The sequence below is a fragment of the Lingula anatina genome, chromosome 2 (assembly GCF_051362555.1).
Source record: "Lingula anatina isolate TDL-2025a chromosome 2, LinAna3.0, whole genome shotgun sequence".
Lineage (NCBI taxonomy): Eukaryota > Metazoa > Brachiopoda > Lingulata > Lingulida > Lingulidae > Lingula > Lingula anatina.
In genome coordinates, this window is record NC_141768.1 from 48227117 (window position 1) to 48248939 (window position 21823).

Here is a 21823-nt window from a genome sequence, read left to right on the forward strand (position 1 = left end):
ATATCAGTAAATATCTTATTAAATTCCTTCTGTGGCCCTAGTAGAGGATACAGTTCTTGTTAGTTTCCCGTGGAAAAAAACTGGACCACGACCGGTCAACAACATCCGGGCAATTATAATGCGGGGATTTTTCTTTTGATATCAAAGTACTGTAACCAGTATTAAAGAAATAATTAATGCATGTATGGCGAAAGTCGGGTCTTTTTCTGATGAAGAAAGTTTCCCTGATTATTTATACCAGGCGGTAGTAGAAAAAAAGTCTCAAAAGTGTCTATGGTGACAATTGTTACCGAATATTTTGAAAATAATGTAGATCGTTGTAGCCTACCTCAAACGGTTACGACCACAACGACTCCCTCTATTTCCTGCCACACCTGCGGCTATTCACTCCCACAAATACACACACACGTTTCCACAAGTGCGGTTTAGGAAAACCCAAAGGTGTGATTGGCGTTTTGTTAAAATGTATTCATACTTTTGGCTGAGGAGTGTTTTGTTTGATGCTGTGTGCACAGCTGAAGATAAGTTTAAAAAAAACGATGTCTAACTTAGGTCTGCTCTTAAGAGAGGTCTTTTCTTTGTTGTGTATATGTTTAACAACATTTAGACATTGCCGTGCATTTGGGCAAGAACACTAAAATACGAGAATCTAAGTGCACAAATTACGTGGTGTGACAGGAAAAACGTACCGATCAAGAAGAGATGGTTTGGGAGGTGAGATAATATCACAGGTACTCAAAGATTGTGATAACAGCTGTTTTGAGTGGCAGCATTCCAACGAGAGCAGTGTACTTACCCAACGTCGAATCTATTTTTAAAATGGGTAAATTTCGAAGACATATTATACAAAGAAACAAAAGGCAAGTTTGAACTCGCCCAAACATGTTAACGAATCGAATGTCTTTATCGGTGGAATGCGTCTTAACGACCAAACAAATTTGTTTTGTTATTCGAAAAATATTTGTGGTCATTTATATCAATAGAAATACTAATACACGAGGTCAATTTCCCTCTATCTTGGTCACATAAAATCTTTTCACTAGACATTTACAGATAATTCTCTAGCTTATTTACTCTGTGCACGGTTATGTATCCCTAACAGCGAGAAGTTTTGCGTAGTAATAATACAAAATCCATGCGGTTGATGGTGCAGATAAGAGCCAAGTACAATTCAATTTTTTCATGTTATTAAAAAGTTTATTCCTCAGCATACCTCACCAATAATACCATATGGTTGGCCGTGCATTTTCTATTTGGCTCGGAGTTGGGTGGTTTCTGATGGAAATCCCCGTTCTGCACAGTAGGCCTATATCAGACAGATTACATCGCACATATGTAATTGTTTGGCTTGGATATTCGTGTACATAAAAGCTGCATTTTAACGAAGAAGTTTCAATTTTTGACATTCTTCAGATCCACACTTATCAACGCGAGCTTTGTAGCAACTATTACTGCTCTAAGTCAACCGAATACTAGATCTTTAAAAGCAAATATACCCTAAAAAGGTGACAAAACATGGAAAACAGCATCTGTTCTGGAATTTGTCACCAAATCCCACCAGCCACAGGGGAACACTTCTTGCAGCTTGCCTCCAAACAAGAGAGCGATGAAAACTTCCTGGACCCTTCAGCGTTTCCACTTGAAGAATATGACGCTTTAAGATACTGCACTGCAGAACTGCCCGACTTTGAAAACGCCAATGTCGAAGCTCTTGTAAAAGGCGATCTGAGCCCACTTGTTAGGGAGGAACTGAGATACAGCATACTAAGAAGATGCAATGGAGCTGTGAAGGCAGAATATAAAGAGTCAACAGTTGAAGAGGTAGGAGCAGTGCACAATTAGTGCAAGTTTTTATCCATTATTTGTATTTGTATATTATTTTTAATGAAAACTCCGAGACGGTATTTCATTTTTATGCTTTGCTCAGGTCATTTATTGCTATTTCATCGTCATGTGGAATAGCATAAATGTCTCCATCTTGTGGGCATTTACGTAACTTTTCCATATTTCAAAAACGCCAAAAAATATTCGGCCTTACACATCCAGGTCTCTTCATTCATCAGTATCACGTTAAACATTTTTCTATTGTTATTATTTATTTATTTATTTATTTATTTATTTATTTATTTATTTCAAGTAAAAATTGTCTAACTGTTGGCGGAACGATATTTTATTAAGATCAATAAATGTTTATATCTTTTCCAGTCATTTTTGCACTACATTTTATACGCACATTTTTAACCTTTTTGAAGTTTTTTTTAGAACTTTTCAGTCTATAATAACAACAACAACAACAACAATAATAATAATAATAATAATAATAATAATAATATTAATAACATTTTATGTTTATAACCCACTTTTACAAAAAGACTTTTACTTAACAATAATATATATTTTACATTATTTAAACCATCGACAGCTAGATGGCTACATGTAGTCCCGAAAGTTCGTTTGGTAAAACAATTTAGAGTGTATAAATCAGAAACCGAAACTTCGCATTCCAAAATCATTTCCAAACTAAATACGAGTATGATACCAGGTATTCCCCTTTATACGGGTATTAGTTGGTGGTTAGCCTTTGGTTTGGTAAAACAATACTAGCACTTATCAAGCCGTCAGTGAGTGGCCCTAACAACGAACTAAGTTAATTAGCTCAAATTGTAATCTACATTATGCTACACATGTGTGAAAACTGCGGGATTCGTCGAAAGCGACAACAACCATTCTCCAGTCAACAACACTTTCCTACCTTTTGGATATTTAATTGAGTCGAAAAGGGGAATCTCGGCCGCAAAAACATCGATCTTGACATGTAGCCAGACTTATTCACGGTGTGCCTTTGAGGCGTCTTGTTTGTTGCTGTTCACGTCATGGCAGAAAGTCCATATAAGTTTTATAGAAAAGAGTGGACACGTTGATATTTCACTTTGACTTAAAATACGTATTTTCCAGGCGCTCCGTCCCTCGGCATGGATGGTTTATAATGCACAGTGTTGTAATGGTGTGCGTCATGGATGGATTATGTTAGATATGCTTATTTATTCTCCTCCACACCCACACGTTCTACCAACTCATTGTGTTACTCTACATGATTCGCACAATATATTCAATCTGCGTGTGGCACTGATGTTTTTATCTTTCAAAGTTGACTTGTTGTATCTTATATCAGCTATCTCCCGAAGAACAAGAACGGAGGGATGCGCGGCGTGAGAAAAACAAAATGGCCGCCAGAAAATGCCGAGACAAAAAGAAACAAACCATTCAGGATCTCGTTAAAGTAAGCGGTACGCTCACTAGTTTGTTTTTAATCAATACATATATGTTCAGTTATTTTACAATTTTAATATATATTGTCAACGAAGCAAATAGCTTGCCTTGATATTATAAAATTAATTCCATAATTAATTTTTTGCTTAGGTGTATGAGCTCTTCTTCCCCCTTTAAGTATAGTTTCAATAAGGACTGGCCGCCGAACGTCGTGTCAACATGGTCTTCACTGTTCGCTACAGTGTTGTACAAATACTGCCTGTTTGAAGATGCAAGTCGTTATGACTTAGGTGATGACCTATATACCTGTGATAATGCCTGTAATGCCTGATCACTTCTTAGTATTCTATCTTCCAGAAAAACAACGATCTTGAAAGTCAGAACACTTCACTGCGTTACCAAATACGACAGCTGCAGAAGGAAAAGAACGCGGTTCAACGCGCTCTAGACAATCATTTGGCTCAATGCCCGCTCATTTCAAGTTGATTTTAAATGGCGAAAGAACTGAACTTGAGACTTAGTGCGTTTTCAGAGCCAATGTTTTATCAAAATACCCGAATAGCGTTATAGGTTTTGTTTTGTTTGCTTTGTTTTGTAATAGTAAAGTAGCACGCCAAGGAAAGGAAAGATGCCCTCGGGTAACTTCTTTTGAACTTATAGGTAGCGTCTTTATACATGTTCATTCTGTATTCTGTCTGTCTGAGGTTTTATAGATATTATCAAACTGATTATTTCTTAAGATTCAATAATCAGGGGATATCTTGGTACATGTATAGTATGATGCTAGCGTACGATCAGTGCTGTGAGCAGTTGGCTCGGCGTTATTATCGCACATAGTTTACATATATGATTATAAAATATCAGGTATATAAAGTGTAAAGATGATGCATATCTATTTATGTTATTTTGAGGCTATTTATTTGAGTAAAAGTTTTTTTTTTTTTTTTTTTTTGTATTATTATAATCATTTATCTCTGTACATTTTCACCAGCTCAGTCTGATGGAAAAAAGTAGTAAAAAAGTATATTCATATGAAGTATTAGATAAATGTGATTGGTTGACAATATTCATGACATAATCATTCGTTATTACAACTTATTCATTTCATCCTGAAGTAAACAATTATAGCTTTTAGATAAACAAATAGTTAATACATTAGATAATAAACCAATTATCTAATTGACAAAATGATAATGATGAAGCATTTTTTTTCATTTTTTGCTTACCTTATCATTTAATTAAATTTAAGAAGTGACAAATCATTTGGGAATTTTTCGTTGAGATGATAAGGTAAAGGAAAACAACACATCAGACTGGAGGAATGCGGAGACCCAGGTTTCCACTAGGGGCTAGGTAACCAGTCTGACAGGAATCGGGTGTTTATTTTAGTACTGAATACATTGTTAAACCAAGGGAGAACAAAAACGGGCGAGAGCTCAAACATTCTTCATATCTAAAATTCACTGATTTTTAAATATGTTTTCAAAAACCAAAACGATTAATCATTCTTTTTTCCAAAATGCTTCACAGTATGTTTCAAATAAGTTAAATTATTGGGGGTTTTGAGAATGATGTTTTTGTCCTTGTATTTCTATTTTGAATATCAACAACATACTGCCGCTATATCTTGGCTTTCATCTTGGAAGACGGCAGAAAGGGGAATCCCCTACTGTACAAGTTGTTAATAGGGGATTTCCCCTATACCATCCAGGTTCCAATGTAACATGGCTGCAGCCGAGCTGGAAAAAATCATGTTTTTCTCAATTACTTGTTTAGAAGTAAATCAGTGAAAACTCAGTGTTAACGGCGTTTAACACACGACAACATTGGACGGGTGTAGTCTACTGATGTGGAGGTGTCCCCAGACAGCGTCTGATGGCCCGCTGATGCGTCCACATCGAACTACTGATCATTGCAACGCCCCTTCATGTCCCTTTATTTTGCAATATGGAAATATTTGACGTACATGAAGAAATAATACAGGGCAGTGATGAAAGACCAGAGGATGCAGAATTCTCATTTTCTGAAGAGGACCTTGATACCGATTTCAATTTTGATTTCTCAGCATCTGACCCAGAGGAAGTGAACAGTAACGATGTAGAGAAGGCTCTCAGTAACCCTGTGAAGCGAGAACTAAGGCAGAGGGTTTTGGCTCGCAACGCGAGGTCAGGAAAGACTGATGTCCATGTAGAATACAGGACAGAGATTAACGAACCTGTAAGTATTGGGAATATTGATGTGCATCGTCTCCAACACAAAGTACACTCTATGTAAACAACTACGGCAGGTGCTGCATCATCAACATAACAATGACTTGGTTACGTTCGATAAATCGGTCATTGCCTCTTTACCAAAGCGTTTTAGTATCTTGGACGATTATTGGTTTTTTTTCCCATAAAATTTTATCGCTGAAATTGAGTCCTTCAATTCAAACATCAAGGAAGTAAAATAATTATTAACCAATAGGAGTTAAGCTGCGGTAAGATGATGATGGAAAATGCTGCAACTATTATCAATCATTCACTCAGCCCTTTTTTGCAAAATATGGCCATATGTGTTAAAGGCTCGATAATGTTTTGAAAGATATGACATGTTCAAAGTGACCTTTGTGATATGTTATGTGCATATAGTTGTAACCTAGGTCACGTTGTGCGGAAATTCCAAAGGGGAATCCCCTTTTCGCCATTAATTATGTATGCATGAACCCGGGTAACGTTATTATGGCCGCCAGAATCAGGTTACTGAAAAGAACTTTTTGAACAGAAAATGCCCTTTGTTTTCTTGCTTGAGAAAATTTATGCCAGCTGCTTAAAAAACAACTTGTGAACTTGAGAAAACATAAAAGGCGTGGTTTGAAAGTGAGGCAGAAAACTTGATGCTGGAGAAATGTAATTTTTAAGATAAACATACCTTTTTCAATTTTTGGAAAAAAGCATATTTGAATATCGCAATTAGTTAGTCAGCCACCTATAAATGTTTTTTTTTCTCCCCAAGATACGAATTAAAAAAGAATGATATATTAGCAAAGTTAAATCTCTTTCACTATGCATTGAACTGTCTTGCTTTTTTAAAAGAAAAAGTTAAGCAAATCTGCTGCACAAAATGCCCTTTGTTGCCCAAAGCAGAGCTCATTACTTTCATTACCTTAGTACCGCATATGCATTTTTATTGTTATTACTACATCAAATGATTTTAATCTAAACAAAATTACTTATAAATACAAATATATACAGCTGACATGATTTGTATTAACATATTTGCACGTTATCGCCGGGAATTCCCAAGGGGTTTTCAAATACGCAGGCGCAGAAGATCGATGAAATCAGGTGTCATGATCACAGTTTAAACAAATCAAACTAGTTCTCCCGACGTAATCTCCGTGGGAACCCAATTATCAAAAACCAAGTGGACATTTGGGAAAAAAGCAAAAAATGTAATATATTTTCTTAAAAAGGGTTACGATTTGAAATTATGGAACCCGAAGTCGAGGACTTTTTTCTGGAAGCTGAACGGTGTAACACTTCTCATGATTTGAATGGGACACCTCATCCATTAGAACTTTTTGAGGATTTTGATGAAAGTATTCCAGACTTCTCGGACGTAAATTTAGAGGCTTTAAGTAAGGGAGACTTGAGTCCTTTAATAAAACAAGAACTTCGATACTCCGTAATACATAGATGTTTGAAAAATGGAAAACGTGACCTCAAACCTGACTATAAAGCACCATGCCCGGAGGTGGTAGGTATTGAAAATAGAGAACAGATGTTCATCCTGTGATACGGATTTAATTAAGAGATTTAAACTAGTAAAATTTTTTTACTTTTATCATGGTTTCTTCTTAATGAGCGATAAACCAACACATTTGATTAAGACCATTCCCGAATTTCTGAAGGTTAATCTTAATTATGAAATGTTTGACAAATGATTCAATATCATTACTTTAGTCAAAGTAAAAACTATTAATTTATGTTTCAACAATACACATGGTTTTGGTTCAACTTTTAAATATAATTGCGGAAATTTGCGAAAATTTTTAATTAAAACTAATCCAAAGTTTATATAATTTTGCACTCTATTTTACAGAAAAGATACATTTTATATGAAAAATAAGGCAATGGTTCAATTTTTGAGAAGCGCTGCTTGTGAAATTATATTCTGTGATCATAGCTACATCGGTTAAAGTTTGTTGAGTATTATCTAATCTGTATAAATAATAATTGGGTGCAAACGAATATCAGAATGATAAATGAGTGTAAAATGAAACTGATACGTTAATAGTGATAATTTATTTCTAAATATTTGTTTGCTTGAAATGCAATGAATTAGCTTCTTCATCAGGTGCTCCAAAAAGAATTTGGGCGTATGTAATATGAAGCCTTAAAAACGAAAGTTAAAACCAAAAAAAAAAAAAATTAAAAATTTGATTACGCATATTTATTTTATTTTCGCTTCATATTTCTGCAACCACTCAATAACAGATTACGGAAGAAACTAGTTTTTTCTCATTTTAATTGTTACTAACCTTATTATTTTTCATACTGGCCTGTTGACAGCCTATTTGGGTTTTTTCTGACGGCTGTCGAAATTATGCAGAAAAATCAGATGTTTTTGAGCCCCTAGACAAATCTTGAATCCAAGGATAAAGATAAACTAACACCTATATATATTTGCGATAGAATCTTCGCCATCATTTTTTATTGTATAATCTTTGGAAATATTTGCGATAGGATCTTCCTCACCATTTTTATTGAATAATCTATGAAAATATGTCAAACTTTACATTAAAATTCCATGTTCGACATGTTTTTAAAGTCGATTTTAGATCTAAAGATTTTGGAATTTCCGTTAAGCATGTTGGCTTTAGTTACATATTGTGTTTATATCACCTCACAGGGTGTCTTGACAATTTCAACCCTTGAACCTCTTATAAAACAGTTGGATAAAATATATAAATAGACCGTCGCGGAACAACAAAATTTCCGACGGGGAACCCCCTCCGTCAATGAACTTTTACCCCGCTGGAGCTAATGGGTTTTGGGGACATCAGAAGCTTGTCCAGGGTAAAGTCAGGCAGATATCTGAAGGTCACTAAATTTGTATCATAGGGGAAAAAGCCCAATCATCTCTCTTCTCCTCGTCCCAAAATGCCTTAGCACTACCTAATATAGGTTGGTGGGTGGTTGGCACGGAAGTAGAGGGAAGGCCCCGAAACATGAGAGAAAGGTTCTAGGTTGTTTTCTGTTTAGTTTTTTCTTTTTTTTCTTTTTTGTTCAAAATGTACATGGGCTACCTACCACAGGTGGATTCAGGGTGTGGTCCATTGGAAAACTAATGTATGCACTGAATTTTTAATATTTTTATTTTTTCATCTCACCGGTTACAAAACACGAAGCAGTATACAGACCAATAAAACAAGAAAATAAGGCACGTCCCGGAAATGTCCATAAAATAAGACTTTTAAGTCTGAAACCATCGCAAAATTGACCACAGAATGGCTTTTTTCGGCAATATTTTCCCAACAGAATGTTTGAAGAAAGATTGTGATATTTAAGCGTTATGCCCATATCACTCTACCTAGTCGTGCCATCACCGTTGACCTGGAATGCACCTTGTACAACTTGAATAACTGGTTGGACGCCAGGTACCATTACAAATAGCCTATTTCGGATGAACAAAATTTCCGATGGGGAATCCCCTTAGTCAATGATCCATTTGTCTCAATAGTCGAACTTTACCCTGCTCAAACAGATGTGAATTTTCAGAATTCCATCAAATCAGGCGGCATAGGTTATCGGTTCACCAGGGCACCAAACCCGCTTACTTATGTCCCTATTTCACACAGACCACGAATCCGACGAATCGCCAGGAATTGACAAATTTCAGGATTCGTGAGAATTCGTGATACGCTCTACGATTCAGTTACGATACAGGTGCGATAACGTTACGAATATTCGTGGGATTCGGCTGGAATCGCACGAATATTGTCAAGAATTCACTACGATTTACAAGAATCCATTACGAATACTGCAGGAACGTTATGAATCAATAAGGAATCAGTTAAGCATATGCCGAATGCATGCACGAATTGGGTACGAATAAAAGTGATTTTGAGTTAAGAATACATACGAATGCCTACCAATCGATTGCGATTCAGTTACGATGCCTAAGAATGAAATACGAATTTGCTACGAATTAACTACGATTTTTTGGAATCGGGAGTTCGTGGCCAAAATTTTGAACAGCTCAAATTTTTTGCCACGAATTCCCGATTGATCAAGAATTGCAAGAACTGACTACGAATATATACGAATCTGTTAAGAACTTCACGAACTGATTACGATTAAACCAGTAATCTTGAAATTTGTCAATTCCTAGCGATTCGTGGGATTCGTGGTCTGTGTGAAATAGGGGTATTAAAGGTACCTTGAGGTGCTGGGGAACACAGGGACCAGAGTCAGCCACCCCCCTTCAAAACACTTGCCGGTTAACTGCACCTTAAAAAGACGCAGCCACCATGGTTATATGATCAAGAACATCTCAGTATTCAGTCTCTAGTCCCTCTCGAATATAATATGGGCGCCATTATTGGCGGATACAGGACATCGGCGGTGCAGCCATAGACACATTCATACAGCTTTCAGGCCACAGATATGTATCTGTATAGTTCTGCTGAAGGAACAGAACTTGGCGCTGTTGCAGCTAAGAGACAATTTCTCTGATTTATAGCACATCAGCTTGACTTTGAAGGCCTCTAAGATGTCTGTATACACGATGTCATTTTCCTGATGATTTAGTCTGCTATATTGTTCCACCTATGGATTTTTTTTAATCAGCGTTCAATTGCACCATTTTTTGCCTTCGGTACTTTAAATGACATAGTACTTTTTGTTACATAGGGGTTTGTTGTCTCGCGGTTCTAAAATGCTTTATCTTGTATCCGTATATTTGTCGATCTTGATTGTAGGAAATTCCCTAGTTTTCTGTAAGCTGGTAAGTGGCTGTAAATTATTTTCCACAGGATTTCGAGCCTCTGCAATTTGACCCTAGTTAAAGTTTGACTGGGCCATTGTCATGCAGCATTTAGGTACCTGACCCGGGGTGTTTAGATTAGTAATCACCTGTAAGAAAGCGAACTGCTTGTATTTTGTATGTCTTCTAGTTTTTAGTAACATAATCAATATTAAACGGAACGTTTTGATCCCACACAGCACTGCAGTCGAGTATACATGTACATGTAGGCCTACAAGTAGATCTGCCTGGTGAAATGTACATGCATCTTTTGCACGGTTGCTCACAGTTCTAGGAGATGCTGTCGCAAACATCTTCGTGAAATGCAGGGGCGGATCCAGAGCTATTTTCTGACAGTCTTCCAAATTATCTTTGTTGATCCATCATGCATTTTTGACCATCTTCTGTCAGAAAAAAATTAGATGCTCGTCAACGTAAACTTGAAAATCTGACCCAGAAGACGGTCTCAATCCGCCCCTGATTTTGATGTATGCATCATTTTACACGATTGCTCACAGCTCTAGATGCCGTTGAATGAATCTTCAACACGAATTTTAATGTTATTTATGTGTCCAATCCATTTAAAATCGATTGAAATTTAGATCCCAAAGTATGAGTTGTGTGGCACTTGCTCAAATACTGATAGCGTTATTAGATAACAGAAAAACCTGGTGTTAGGCTGGTGTTAGGTCTTCTGGTTTACATTGGCGGGTATCTAATTTTTTTCTGTTGGAAGACGGTCAAAAAGGAGGATGGATTAATAAAGATAATTTGGAAGACTGGATCCGCCCCTGATGTTGTAAGAGACTACGCGAACGAAATATGTTTCGTATTTTGGCATTGAATTGCATACTCCAGTGGCAGGCCCATTCTCTTGGAGGATTTAAGTCATCTTGGAATTTTCTTGTAAGATATAACGAGAAGATTCAGATAAGAAAGTTAATGCATTTTGGGAGATGGTTATTATTTCACAGATAAAGAACAACAGACCCAACTCGTCTTCCTGTGGAACTCTAGATTTCATCTTCTTAAAACATTCTGCCAAGTGAAGTTATTTCTGCCTATCTTTGCATGTTCATGATGTTGCTATGCCACAATGATAGAATATTGATAAACTTTTCTTTTGTATTTAGTTGTCACCCGAAGAAGAAAAACAGCGCATCAGCAAGCGGCAGAGAAACAGACTGGCGGCTGTTAAATGTCGGCAAAGAAAGCGAGAGAAAATGCGGCGCCTTATCAAGGTGGGTTAGGATTAACATGGTGTAAATATGTTGCCATGCTCCGCTTACGTAAACGACCTCTAACGACACTTCTCCATTAACTAAGAGTTACAAGAGGACATCAAGGACGCTTTATGCTAGATGGGAAGGGTGTGCTTTGGTCGATATTTCACTGAAGTATTCTGCTGTTATCCAGATAATTGATAGGAGAATATCATATCTAGAATACTGTCGTTTCAATATTTAAAATCTTTTTTGTATTCATTTTTACTACAGAGTTTTTCTCAATTTTTGCGTTGTTTTCATTTCAGCTTACTGAAGATCTACAAAGCAAAAACACTGTACTACAGTACACTAACTTAAAGCTAAAGGAAGAAAGGAAACGACTTGAAGAAACTTTAAAAGCGCACCTCAAAGTTTGCAAAAGACATTTAAATCGACCGGCAGACAATTCAAGAGGAGTCATTATCATCATAACAGACAAAACGAACACTCCCTGCCCCAAAAAAGATAAAAAGGTTACATAATCTAGAAGGTGGTTTCAGTGGGGTGGGGTTGGCATAGGGGGCTTAATGTCATTTTGTATTTAAATGGACATTTGGAGACATTGTCTGAATATGGTACAAGATTTAGAGCTTTGAGAAAAACTTCTCACTGTGAGCGTGCGTGCATGGGTGCATGTGTGCATATATTCATTTGATTAGGTTAAAAAACATTGAAACACCAATATTCACTTATGCAGTTTATATTCAGGAAATTATATTTAAAATAATTCACACTGATTTTTACATAATTCTCATCGTGAAAAAATTAATCATTTTCACACATTTTCACACATTTTTTTTCATGAAAATTTGACTGATATGCTTTATATAAATAACGTATCACAGATAAAAACACAGTAAATATCACCTATCCTCAAAATAATATTTTGCATTATCTATTTATGATATCTGATAAAAAAAAACAAACTACTGATCTTGATAAAAATCTTCATTTATGTTTTAAACCAACAAAAATACAAATCTTGTAAAATATATTAACATATACTAGTACTTCACCACTGGGAGTAATGGGCATAGGTAAGTAGTAAGTGATCATAAAATGCATAGAGGGTGTTTAAAATAATAAAACATAAAAAAACATACTATAAAAAAGATATGAATAAACAATCTTTAACAGAATGTGTTTGACTCAGTGTTATCTAAAACACCTTTTCTTAGGACGGATGTGTTTATCAGCAGATTGTGTGCACTTTGAAATGTGGGCGGAGGAAACTGCAAGTTACACTTGCACATGTGTGAATAATAACTAGTGATTCTCTAAAGAATATTAGACATATTTCACTTCTATCACATTGCTGTACACGTGCAATATCACACTTATAATAACCTTATATACATTTTAAACAGTGATCCTATTTTTACTCCATGTATTTCTGCTTGGAATGTGATATACAAACCACCCACCCACCATCTCCTGAATCAATATTTCAAAATATTTATACCTATTAAAAGTCAGGGTGACATAGCAACATCTTGTGACCATCAACATGTCTGTATAGTCATAGAGCTATGAGTAAAGCACTAATAAATAGAATAAATACAGAAATCAGAAAAATAGCTGCATATAATTATATAAGGCAACCAAGTGAAAGCACAGGGTTTGTGATATAATTGTTACCAAGTGCTATTTGTTCATTTTAACTGTTCTATACATGTAAAAGCAGCCACTGTTGTTCCTATTAATTAAAACTTTTTGCCAAGCCTCATGAAGGCACTCCACAGCTGTCAATGTCATGGTACTGATTGGGTTGGACATTTCATCATTTTGATGGCACTTATATTAATCATCTAGTTGACAGAGAAGAGCCACCCCCCTGGTTACCCAGAATTCTGGGGAGTGGTCTGTGGGGAGATGGACGGTGGTCACAAAGTTTGTGGAGTGACCAGTTGAGGACAGCGTTCCCGCCCTGGCTGAGGTACGATACAGCGGACATTCGTAGGATTTCTTCTCAGGATCTTCCTCTTTCGTTTTGAAGGCATTGTCGACTGGTGAGTCAGTCTGTTGAACAGGAACTGTAGTGGAGATCTGAAAGTAAACAGGACCACAATGCCTCAGTTATTACTACGATACACTTTAATGTGACGAGATATTCAGCACATTGGCACAGTTCCAAAGCTTAACACAGCAATCTAAATTTGGAAAAACGATCCGATTGACGTTTTTTTTTAGTGCCCTGAGAGTGCAAAATGCAGCTAAAAAATAGAGAAGAAAATGTTTACAAAAGCAAATAAATACAAACTAAGGACATAAAGAAAATTCATACAGCTATATTTAAAAGATGAGTCACACGAGTTACCTGAGCAGGTAGAAAATGTATCTCTGGTAGTCTACAGAACCTCTGTCCTGGCAGAGAGTCCATCACAGAGTGGTTGCTAGGGTCCCACCTGGCACCATCCAGGTACAACCCAAACACAAGAACCCCTTCCTTTGGTGGAGGAGGACCCTGGAATGTAAAATATTGTACACTGTGATGAAGAATAAAACGTAATTTTTAATTCTAAAATGAATATAATATAATATAATATAATATAATATAATATAATATAATATAATATAATATTATATAATATAATATAGTATAGTATAGTCTTTTTGGTTATTTTATATACTTTTTGAAATGCCTTCAATATTCTGAATCATTCTACTACTTCTCCCACACTCCATACCTGATCTTGAACCCCCCAATATCTCACCTTGAACCCCGACCCCCCTGTCTTACTTTGAACCCCCCACCCTCATATCTCACCATGAACCCCCACCCCCATATCTCACTTTAAACCCCCACCCCATATCTCACCTTAAACCCCCAGTCCCTGACAGGAATCTTCTGCTTCACATCATTCAGGCTCTCCTCGTTATCATGTGGGTTGGTGTTGATCACCTCAAACTGGAACATCAAGGAATCCACAGACACTCCCTGCTTCCTGGCGTGATTCTGGAAGACTCCAGTTAGGAAACCTGGAAACAGAACAGAGATTGTTAAAATAATATCCTTCTCTTAAAACTAGAGGATCAGAGAGATGATAATTACCCAGTGTGTAATTTTAATTCTAACTGTCGGTTGAGACAAAAAAAAAACATATTTCAAGGGTCCCAAGTTAAGCTTAATAACCTTGTACTTAATACTCTGAAATAGTTTTGATTTTAAATTCTGACAAAATGCACATGTATTGATATATAATCAAATACTTGTCATCTACTTCTCCCTGAAACCTTGTAATACCTTGAGGGAAGAAGAAACCAGGCAACCAGAAGCTCCTGGGAGTCTCTCTGGCCTCTGTCTTGATGAGGTCATGGGCATCCACCTGTGTTTGCCCCCTGGACATGGGCTGTGGGGGAGGAGGGGGTCTGACCACCCTGTTAGCAGCTTCTACTACAAGGTCTGACCAACTGGCAAAGAAGTCCACCCTCTGGATTAAATCCTTCACCCAGGAGCCCAGAGGTTTACAACTTTCATAGGCAGCTTGCTGAAAACACACAGATTACATAAATGATATATATAATATACATATAACAAACCAATCATGTACATTATGTTAATACACATCTACTGAATTCTTACTGGTCAATTCTTGGTTAATATAGCATTTTTTGTCTCTTCCAGAGATTCAGAGCCTATAATATATCATAACTAACCTTCCACTGAGCTGGTACTTTCTGTGTCAACATGGCGTTATAAGCCTCCTCTAGTGGCTCTGACATCACAATCTCGCCCTTAACGGCACGGCACAGCTCGCGCAGGGACTTGTGGATGATTTCAAGGAGGTTGTTGAACCTGTCGATCTCCTGGCGCAGGACAGTGACCAGAGCAGACTGGAAGATTGGCTGCAGGGCCTCCAGCTCTGGGTGAGAGGGGCCGTCTGCCACTGGGGTGGGGGCGTGGCTTCCTATCAGGCAAATAGTATCAGAGCATAGGTACATGCTGAATATTTGAGACAAATATAAGTGTATTCAATATGGATGTTTAACCCAAATGACTCTGACAATTGGTGCAAATCCAACTGAAATAATTTGCACAAGCTGATACAAGCAAAAGACTGGCATAATATGGATTAATTCTTTACATTTTTTGGTCATACGTACTTGCTCGTTTTTCTCCTGGCACTGCAGCCACTTTGAAGACATCAGACAAACAATGAAACATATCTCTCTTGCTGGTTGACGTCTGCTTCTCCTCCTCTTCCTCTTCCACGTCCTCCATTGTCTCTGGCAGGCTCCTCATGACATCTGCTGCCATCTCTAGGACAAGCTCATCACTACTCTTGTTGGACCTGTCAGATATATAAGTGTTTGTATTGAATTATGAAGAGTGAAGCAACTTTTTCAAATCGCCAAATACAACTGTTTATGTTAATTTAGTGGATATAACTTGTTTTATCAAACTCAATGACTGTTAAGGGATATGTTGATTCAGATATTTTCTATCTAGGAACTGGTACCCTATCATCCCTCCAGACAGCCTGGGCTGTAGACTTATAATGGTGTCCACCAGTTCTTTGGCCTGACTCTCCAGGTAAGCTTTCTCGGCATTCTGGTTCATCCCAAACACCTCGGGGGAGTCCACAGGGGGGAGGCCATCGATGTACTGCTTCACCTCTGAGAAGGTAAAGCTTGGAGGCAGAGGGTGGTATACCTGGAAAGGTAACATATACACAGTAAATGGGCATCTTAGTAACACAAATAATGGTTACAGTTATAATCTGACAAGAAACAGAAATTAATCAAAAAAGCAATATAATATATAGAATTACCGTAGAGCTAATTCAAATGTTATTATTTTTTTTCTAATGTCATACTTGAAAACTATTGGGATGCTCTCTTTTTAGATAATTTTAAAAATCAGAATATACAGCATTATGTCAGTAACCCTTACTTTATTTCAAGTATAATAAAAATAACAACTACTTCACTGAATCCAATCCATCAGTTATTATACACCAGGCATGGCAACAGAACACAAACCTCATCTGGTGAATATGTATATCCAGGTTCCAGGGCCTCAGCACAGTAGAATCTGCGTAGAAGACTGTGTAGACATCGTCTGTCCCAGTCATCTGTCACTCTCCCACCATAAGTGACCTCTCCGGTCAAATAACGCAGGGCGGCCCAGGGCAACCCCTCCCCCTCCATCCCCAGCAGCAGGTCCAGTTGAAGAATTGACACCTGAAATTTGTGATTGTGTATTAACAGTGCATGATAGATTTCAGATTATATAGAGAAAATATAAAGGGGGCTACCAAAAAAAAAAAAAAAAAAACTAGTAGTTACATTAATATTAGCTCCATATGTACTTACATTTCTGAATCACAAATGAAATTGATGCCTTTAAAAGCTTTACATATTGTGCATACAGTACTCTAATTTAGCTCAACTCACCTCTAAATCAGAATCATTAAACTCATATGGAATATTCCACCCCAAGGCTCCATATTTCTTCCTTTCGTGTATCACAGCATTAAAGAAACACAGACCAAACAACAGGTTCCGCCATGACGCCTCCTTGTCCACGTCATCGTACAGTTTCTCACTAACAGCACCTGTTCCGCCAGTGCCAAATGACCGGGCTAGGTTGGCTTTCAGACCTTGTGGAGACTCCACAGTCATCTGAAAACAAGGCAACAGTAATAATTGGCATAAAACATGCAGTGCTTGGAAGTGCTTTAACTGTCTGGTAAGACACCAGATGATTTGTGCTTACTTGGGTAGTATATGAATTATCAGGAATTTGCTTAATTATGTCTCTTAATTCTTTAAATAAAACAATATACTGCAACCAAAAGGGTACTGTGTTTGATCTATATGCATATAAACTGCTAAGGATATTTATAAAACAAATATTGATCATAATGTGGCAGAGACCCATGTGGCAGTATCACATACCTTGAACCCAGTCTGTAGTATAGAGATGGGGAAGGAGGGGTCTGGTTTGGAACTCAACCACAGACGGAACTGGGGATCCACATCAGCTTTTGGCTTGTTGAAACTAGGAAACAATATTACACGCAAGTATATAGATGATCATCAAATTAATATACCTGTTACTTCAACTCAAATGAAATTTTTGAGATGATAAATGAAAGTGATTAAGTAAAGCAGATGAAGTAAAAATAATCTGTCTTGTTTGTCTTGAAACAATTGTGTGTTAATTTTTTAAAGGCACATTTATTTGACTGACTGCTATTAAACCATGGATCTATGTGAGAAATACATAAACTACTTTAATAGGAAGAGTGATCTAGTGTTAGAGAGAGCTCTTATATCATTACATAACATTACTATTATAATCATTATTATAATTAGTCTCTTACTTGTCCACTATTTCCTGTAGTTTAGGCATCCAGGAAGCTGCAAGGTGGCAATTCTGCAAAAACACCCATCTTCCCTTCAAGATCTGAGCCTTGGAGATGAGTTCCTCTGCCTTGGGGCCCTGCCCCCTCCCCAGGGAGATCATGTCCAGATGCAGGGTACTCCCCCTCAGTTCTTTAGCAAACCTCAGTAGCTGACCCCCGGGGTCTGAGCCTGGGAATGAGAATAAGAGTAAGTGTCAGGCGCTTGCACTGCTTATTGATATTTACTCAGACCAGGTTAATAGTTTGATACAACATTTATAACATTTATCATGTATTGAATAAACTTTGATAAAACTGACTTTAACATTGCTTATTCTAATCCCACCATTCTATATGAAATGTGCTGCTTTTTTGTTATAAATATAAACATGTGAAATATATGGAAATAAATGCTGCTGTATTAACTTTTTATCTTTTTGCCCAGTTATGTTTCAAATCATACATATATGTAACTATATTGCAAAAGACGGACCATGAAAAATTGTAAGTTGTTATAAAATACTCCTGGCAACATTTAGTGACAAAATCCACTTCTACAAAGAGATTTACCTGGAGACAGTATAAAGATGAGTGGAGTCTTAGCAGACGATTCCTCAAACACCTCTCTGAGATCAAAGGCGCCAGTGGACAGGAACTTGGACCCCATCTGGTCATTGACAAACATGCGGACAGATGCTACCAAGGTTTCAGGTCTTAGTGTTTTAATAAGTATTAGTCTCTGAAACCTGCTTAGATTTTCCCAGTGGAATATTTCCTTGTACATGTGGTTGATGTTTTCTTCACCTAAGAGAAATAAATGTAAACGATCTTAAATCTTCAAAGATAATTGTCTTATGCAAGGGTATCACCAGTACTTTAATTTAAGTACTTTAATTACTGTAAAAGGCAATGTTAACAAGTTCCCATTAATGAGATGATAGACAAACACTTTATATAAGTTGATTGATATTTGGTTATTAAAGGCCACTATTTTTATACCAACCCCATATGGAATTTAAAAATCTCAAATGAACTAATCATCAATGTTATCAAACAATAATGTGAATAACTGATGACAGTGGTATAAACTATGAAGTCTGTCCATCATTACCTTGTGCAATGACAGCAGGATCAAAGGCAGCCTCCATGATATGATAGGGGTCCTCCGTCCTGGCGAACAACTCCCACTGTACCCTGTTACTCATAACGCTACGGAGCAGGTGGTCAAACACAGGCATAGTGGCCTCCATGTACTGACACTCTCTCCACATAGAGGGCGTGACCCATCTCGGTCTCTGAAATACCACCCCCTGGGACTGGGACTCTAGACGCTGCATGGCACTCAGACCTGGGAGGGGGGAGAGAATAGATGGGTTATCAATAATAGAAGTGCACAGTACAGGAAATTGAATGTGTGATGATATGATAATCAATATCCAAAATATTGAGTTTTTAAAAACTCCACATAAAATTCAGTAGCTTCTTAAACTCTTACACATAAAAAAGATCTAAGAAACCAACAAAAGATGGAATTTCCCTATCCTACCAGTATCTCCTATGCGTTAATAAGAATTCCTTCCACAGGAAGATTCCAGCACCACTTACCATCATGAGCCTGTAGAGTGTCTTCATCCATCATACTGGCCAGTACTGAGCCCTGTAAGAACACCATCCACTCTGTGTCTTCTATCACACCAATCTGGCTCACAATGTCTCCATACTTAGCATTGGACCGCATCACACTGGTGTTCAGCATAAAAGAAAACATCAGCTGGTGATTGGAGAAAAGTCCCACCGATACTGCCCGGTAAACGCTGTACGTCAGCCTGTCAATCATCTGCTTCATGTGTTTGTTTAGGTCGTGAGCCGAGGGTCTGAGAGGAGGGTCTTTTTCTGTCTTTTGGGGGGCCAGGTCGGGGCTGCCTCTGCTTGAGGGGCGTAGGGTGCCACGCAGGTGACTGCTGGCTCTGTCGGCCGAGGACGGGCGGTCCTCAGGGGTGCTGATACAGGTGATGAACATGTTCTGGAACCAGGGCAGGGAGAACTGGTACATGACGTCCACGGAGGCCAGGTCAGAGAGGGCAAAGTAGAGCACAGCGCCCCTGGTGGCTACCTGGAGAACAGAACAGATACCTGTCATATTATAACTGATGCTTTCAGGTAACTTACCATTGCAACAAAACACATATAAATGTATTTCTCTTTGAATTTCTAATGTGTCTGCAGTGTTGTTGTATCATGCTGACAGTAAAATTCCAAACACTATAATAAAACTAATAATGTACATATAGCAGCAAAATCTAGGAGAATACATATGTATCCCTAGGATGAAGACAGTCAAATTTTATTTTTCAAAAGTTAGAAAAATAAAACAAAATTAAAGTTTTCTAAAGTATTTATCAAACTTGACTTCAACATCTATAAGAGCTTGCACTTCATTGTTGTTTTCTCATATCTCATTACGTAACACCCAAAGATCCCATCCTTCACGTACAGGTAAATACTTGAGTCTGGCTTTATTCAAACTCTTCTCTGTCTCCTCTGATTGCTGGACTCTCTGAGATATTTCACCACTGGTCACTTTACTTTTCTTCAGGGTGTCCACTAGGTCTTGGTCATCTAGGATATGGCCTAAGAAGATGGGAGACAATTAAGATATTATATACATTATCAAGGTAAAACTCTTATAAAAATTCTTTTTTACAAAAAATAAAAAGAGTATCTGCCAGGTCTTAAAATGTCATCTATATGAACATGTTTATTATAAGATATAATTCTAAATTCCCCTACCTTATATCATTTATCAATATTGATAATTTATCAATAACTGATGTGAATCTTAATCATGACACAGTGCTGGTTAGGGATATTGTATGTGATGAGTGGGATATTGTATGTGATGATTCTCAAAACATAATTTGCTGTTTTATTTTTATTTTTATGTGAAATCATACATCATGGAACAGTGATAGAAAAAAAAAACTGGTGACATCATCTTTCAACTCAGCACCTAACTATGTAGGCATAATAATGCTAATTCAAATATGCAAAGTTCAATATCACAAACCAAGCCCCTGTCAAACTCCCATTGAAAGAAGCCAGTACCTTGAGATTTCTGCAGTAAACTCAGGGACTTATCCTCCAAGTCTCTCAGTAGTTGCAAGTCATGGGCGATACTGGACAGTAGCTCACTTCTCTGGCTCTCTAGCTGAGGACGTTCCTGAAAGGGGGGACAAATGTGACAGGTTATAGCCAAATGTTTATCAATCTTAAGTTTCCATGTTTTTGAAAGAATAGTCTGAGTATAGATACTTATATAGATATTTTATCCCTTAATTTATCCTTTATTTATTTATATTTTTGATGTAAGCATAATAGAGTTGTGATAGAAGTAGCTTAGACAGCAAACAATGTTAATTTGTAACACTTAAAGCTGAATGAATTATTATTATATAACAGCTTCATTCAAGAATAATCAAAAGATCACTTTCCTTGTAAATTGTGATTTTTTTTTTCATTTCAAAAGATTTATATTTATGTTGCATTATAAAATCACAATACATAACTGGGCCCTCCTAACCCCCCCAATGCCCTTGTACAGTAACACTGAGCTATGTTACTAAGATCAGAGTAGCCTAAATCTTAAGGCAGCAATATTACATCACACCACCAAAAGTTTGAATCACAGAAAATTATGTCAAGTTAAATACATTACTTCCTCCTTAATTGTCCCTTGTATTCTTGTATTCAATTTATAGCAGATTTTAACAAATGAGCCATGGCACACTGCTTGCCTCCTCATAATAATTATCTCAAGGGCCTCCAATTAGTCCTACCCATGTCTGCCTCATGGATTATTGACGAGGTACAAGCTCTAATACCAGAGAGGGCACACAGAAAGTAATTAGACTAAGTATAAAACAGCTAGGG

General features: G+C 37.2%; 2 protein-coding genes across 4 annotated transcripts in view; one reads left to right on the plus strand and one right to left on the minus strand.

Moving 5' to 3' along the window:
• Positions 1–594: 594 nt before the first annotated feature.
• On the plus strand, positions 595–12682 carry LOC106164782 (uncharacterized). 3 transcript variants are annotated; one of them, XM_087003079.1, is made up of 5 exons: positions 595–1821; positions 3173–3280; positions 3628–5487; positions 11412–11519; positions 11810–12682. In XM_087003079.1, the coding sequence occupies exons 3-5, from the start codon at positions 5218–5220 to the stop codon at positions 12023–12025; spliced, it is 594 nt and encodes a 197-aa protein (XP_086859205.1). In that variant the 5' UTR covers positions 595–1821; positions 3173–3280; positions 3628–5217; the 3' UTR covers positions 12026–12682. The 3 variants fall into 3 exon arrangements, with proteins under 3 accessions (XP_086859205.1, XP_086859206.1, XP_086859208.1); XM_087003080.1 differs by lacking the exon at positions 595–1821 and having other exon boundaries at positions 2481–3280; XM_087003082.1 differs by lacking the exons at positions 595–1821; positions 3173–3280; positions 3628–5487 and adding an exon at positions 6602–7008.
• Positions 12228–21823, minus strand: part of LOC106154273 (dynein axonemal heavy chain 6) — a 66879-nt gene continuing 57283 nt past the window's right edge. The window contains exons 64-79 of the mRNA XM_087004401.1: positions 20999–21113; positions 20388–20524; positions 19499–20006; positions 19005–19241; positions 18464–18697; positions 17873–18083; positions 17445–17547; positions 16941–17168; positions 16527–16727; positions 16004–16197; positions 15648–15835; positions 15201–15451; positions 14788–15031; positions 14362–14522; positions 13861–14007; positions 12228–13589 (exon numbers count right to left, since the gene is read on the minus strand). Of these exons, the coding sequence (XP_086860527.1) occupies positions 13344–13589; positions 13861–14007; positions 14362–14522; positions 14788–15031; positions 15201–15451; positions 15648–15835; positions 16004–16197; positions 16527–16727; positions 16941–17168; positions 17445–17547; positions 17873–18083; positions 18464–18697; positions 19005–19241; positions 19499–20006; positions 20388–20524; positions 20999–21113 (3405 nt within the window). The 3' untranslated portion in view covers positions 12228–13343. The remainder of the gene's footprint in view (positions 13590–13860; positions 14008–14361; positions 14523–14787; positions 15032–15200; positions 15452–15647; positions 15836–16003; positions 16198–16526; positions 16728–16940; positions 17169–17444; positions 17548–17872; positions 18084–18463; positions 18698–19004; positions 19242–19498; positions 20007–20387; positions 20525–20998; positions 21114–21823) is intronic.

What these genes read in the sequence shown, in the direction of transcription:
- LOC106164782 (XM_087003079.1), top strand. Translation starts at nt 5,218, where the DNA reads ATGGAAATATTTGACGTACATGAAGAAATAATACAGGGCAGTGATGAA. An exon ending in GGACAGAGATTAACGAACCT is followed by an intron (nt 5,488 to 11,411) that starts GTAAGTATTGGG and finishes TTTTGTATTTAG; the next exon opens with TTGTCACCCGAAGAAGAAAA. An exon ending in AAATGCGGCGCCTTATCAAG is followed by an intron (nt 11,520 to 11,809) that starts GTGGGTTAGGAT and finishes TTTTCATTTCAG; the next exon opens with CTTACTGAAGATCTACAAAG.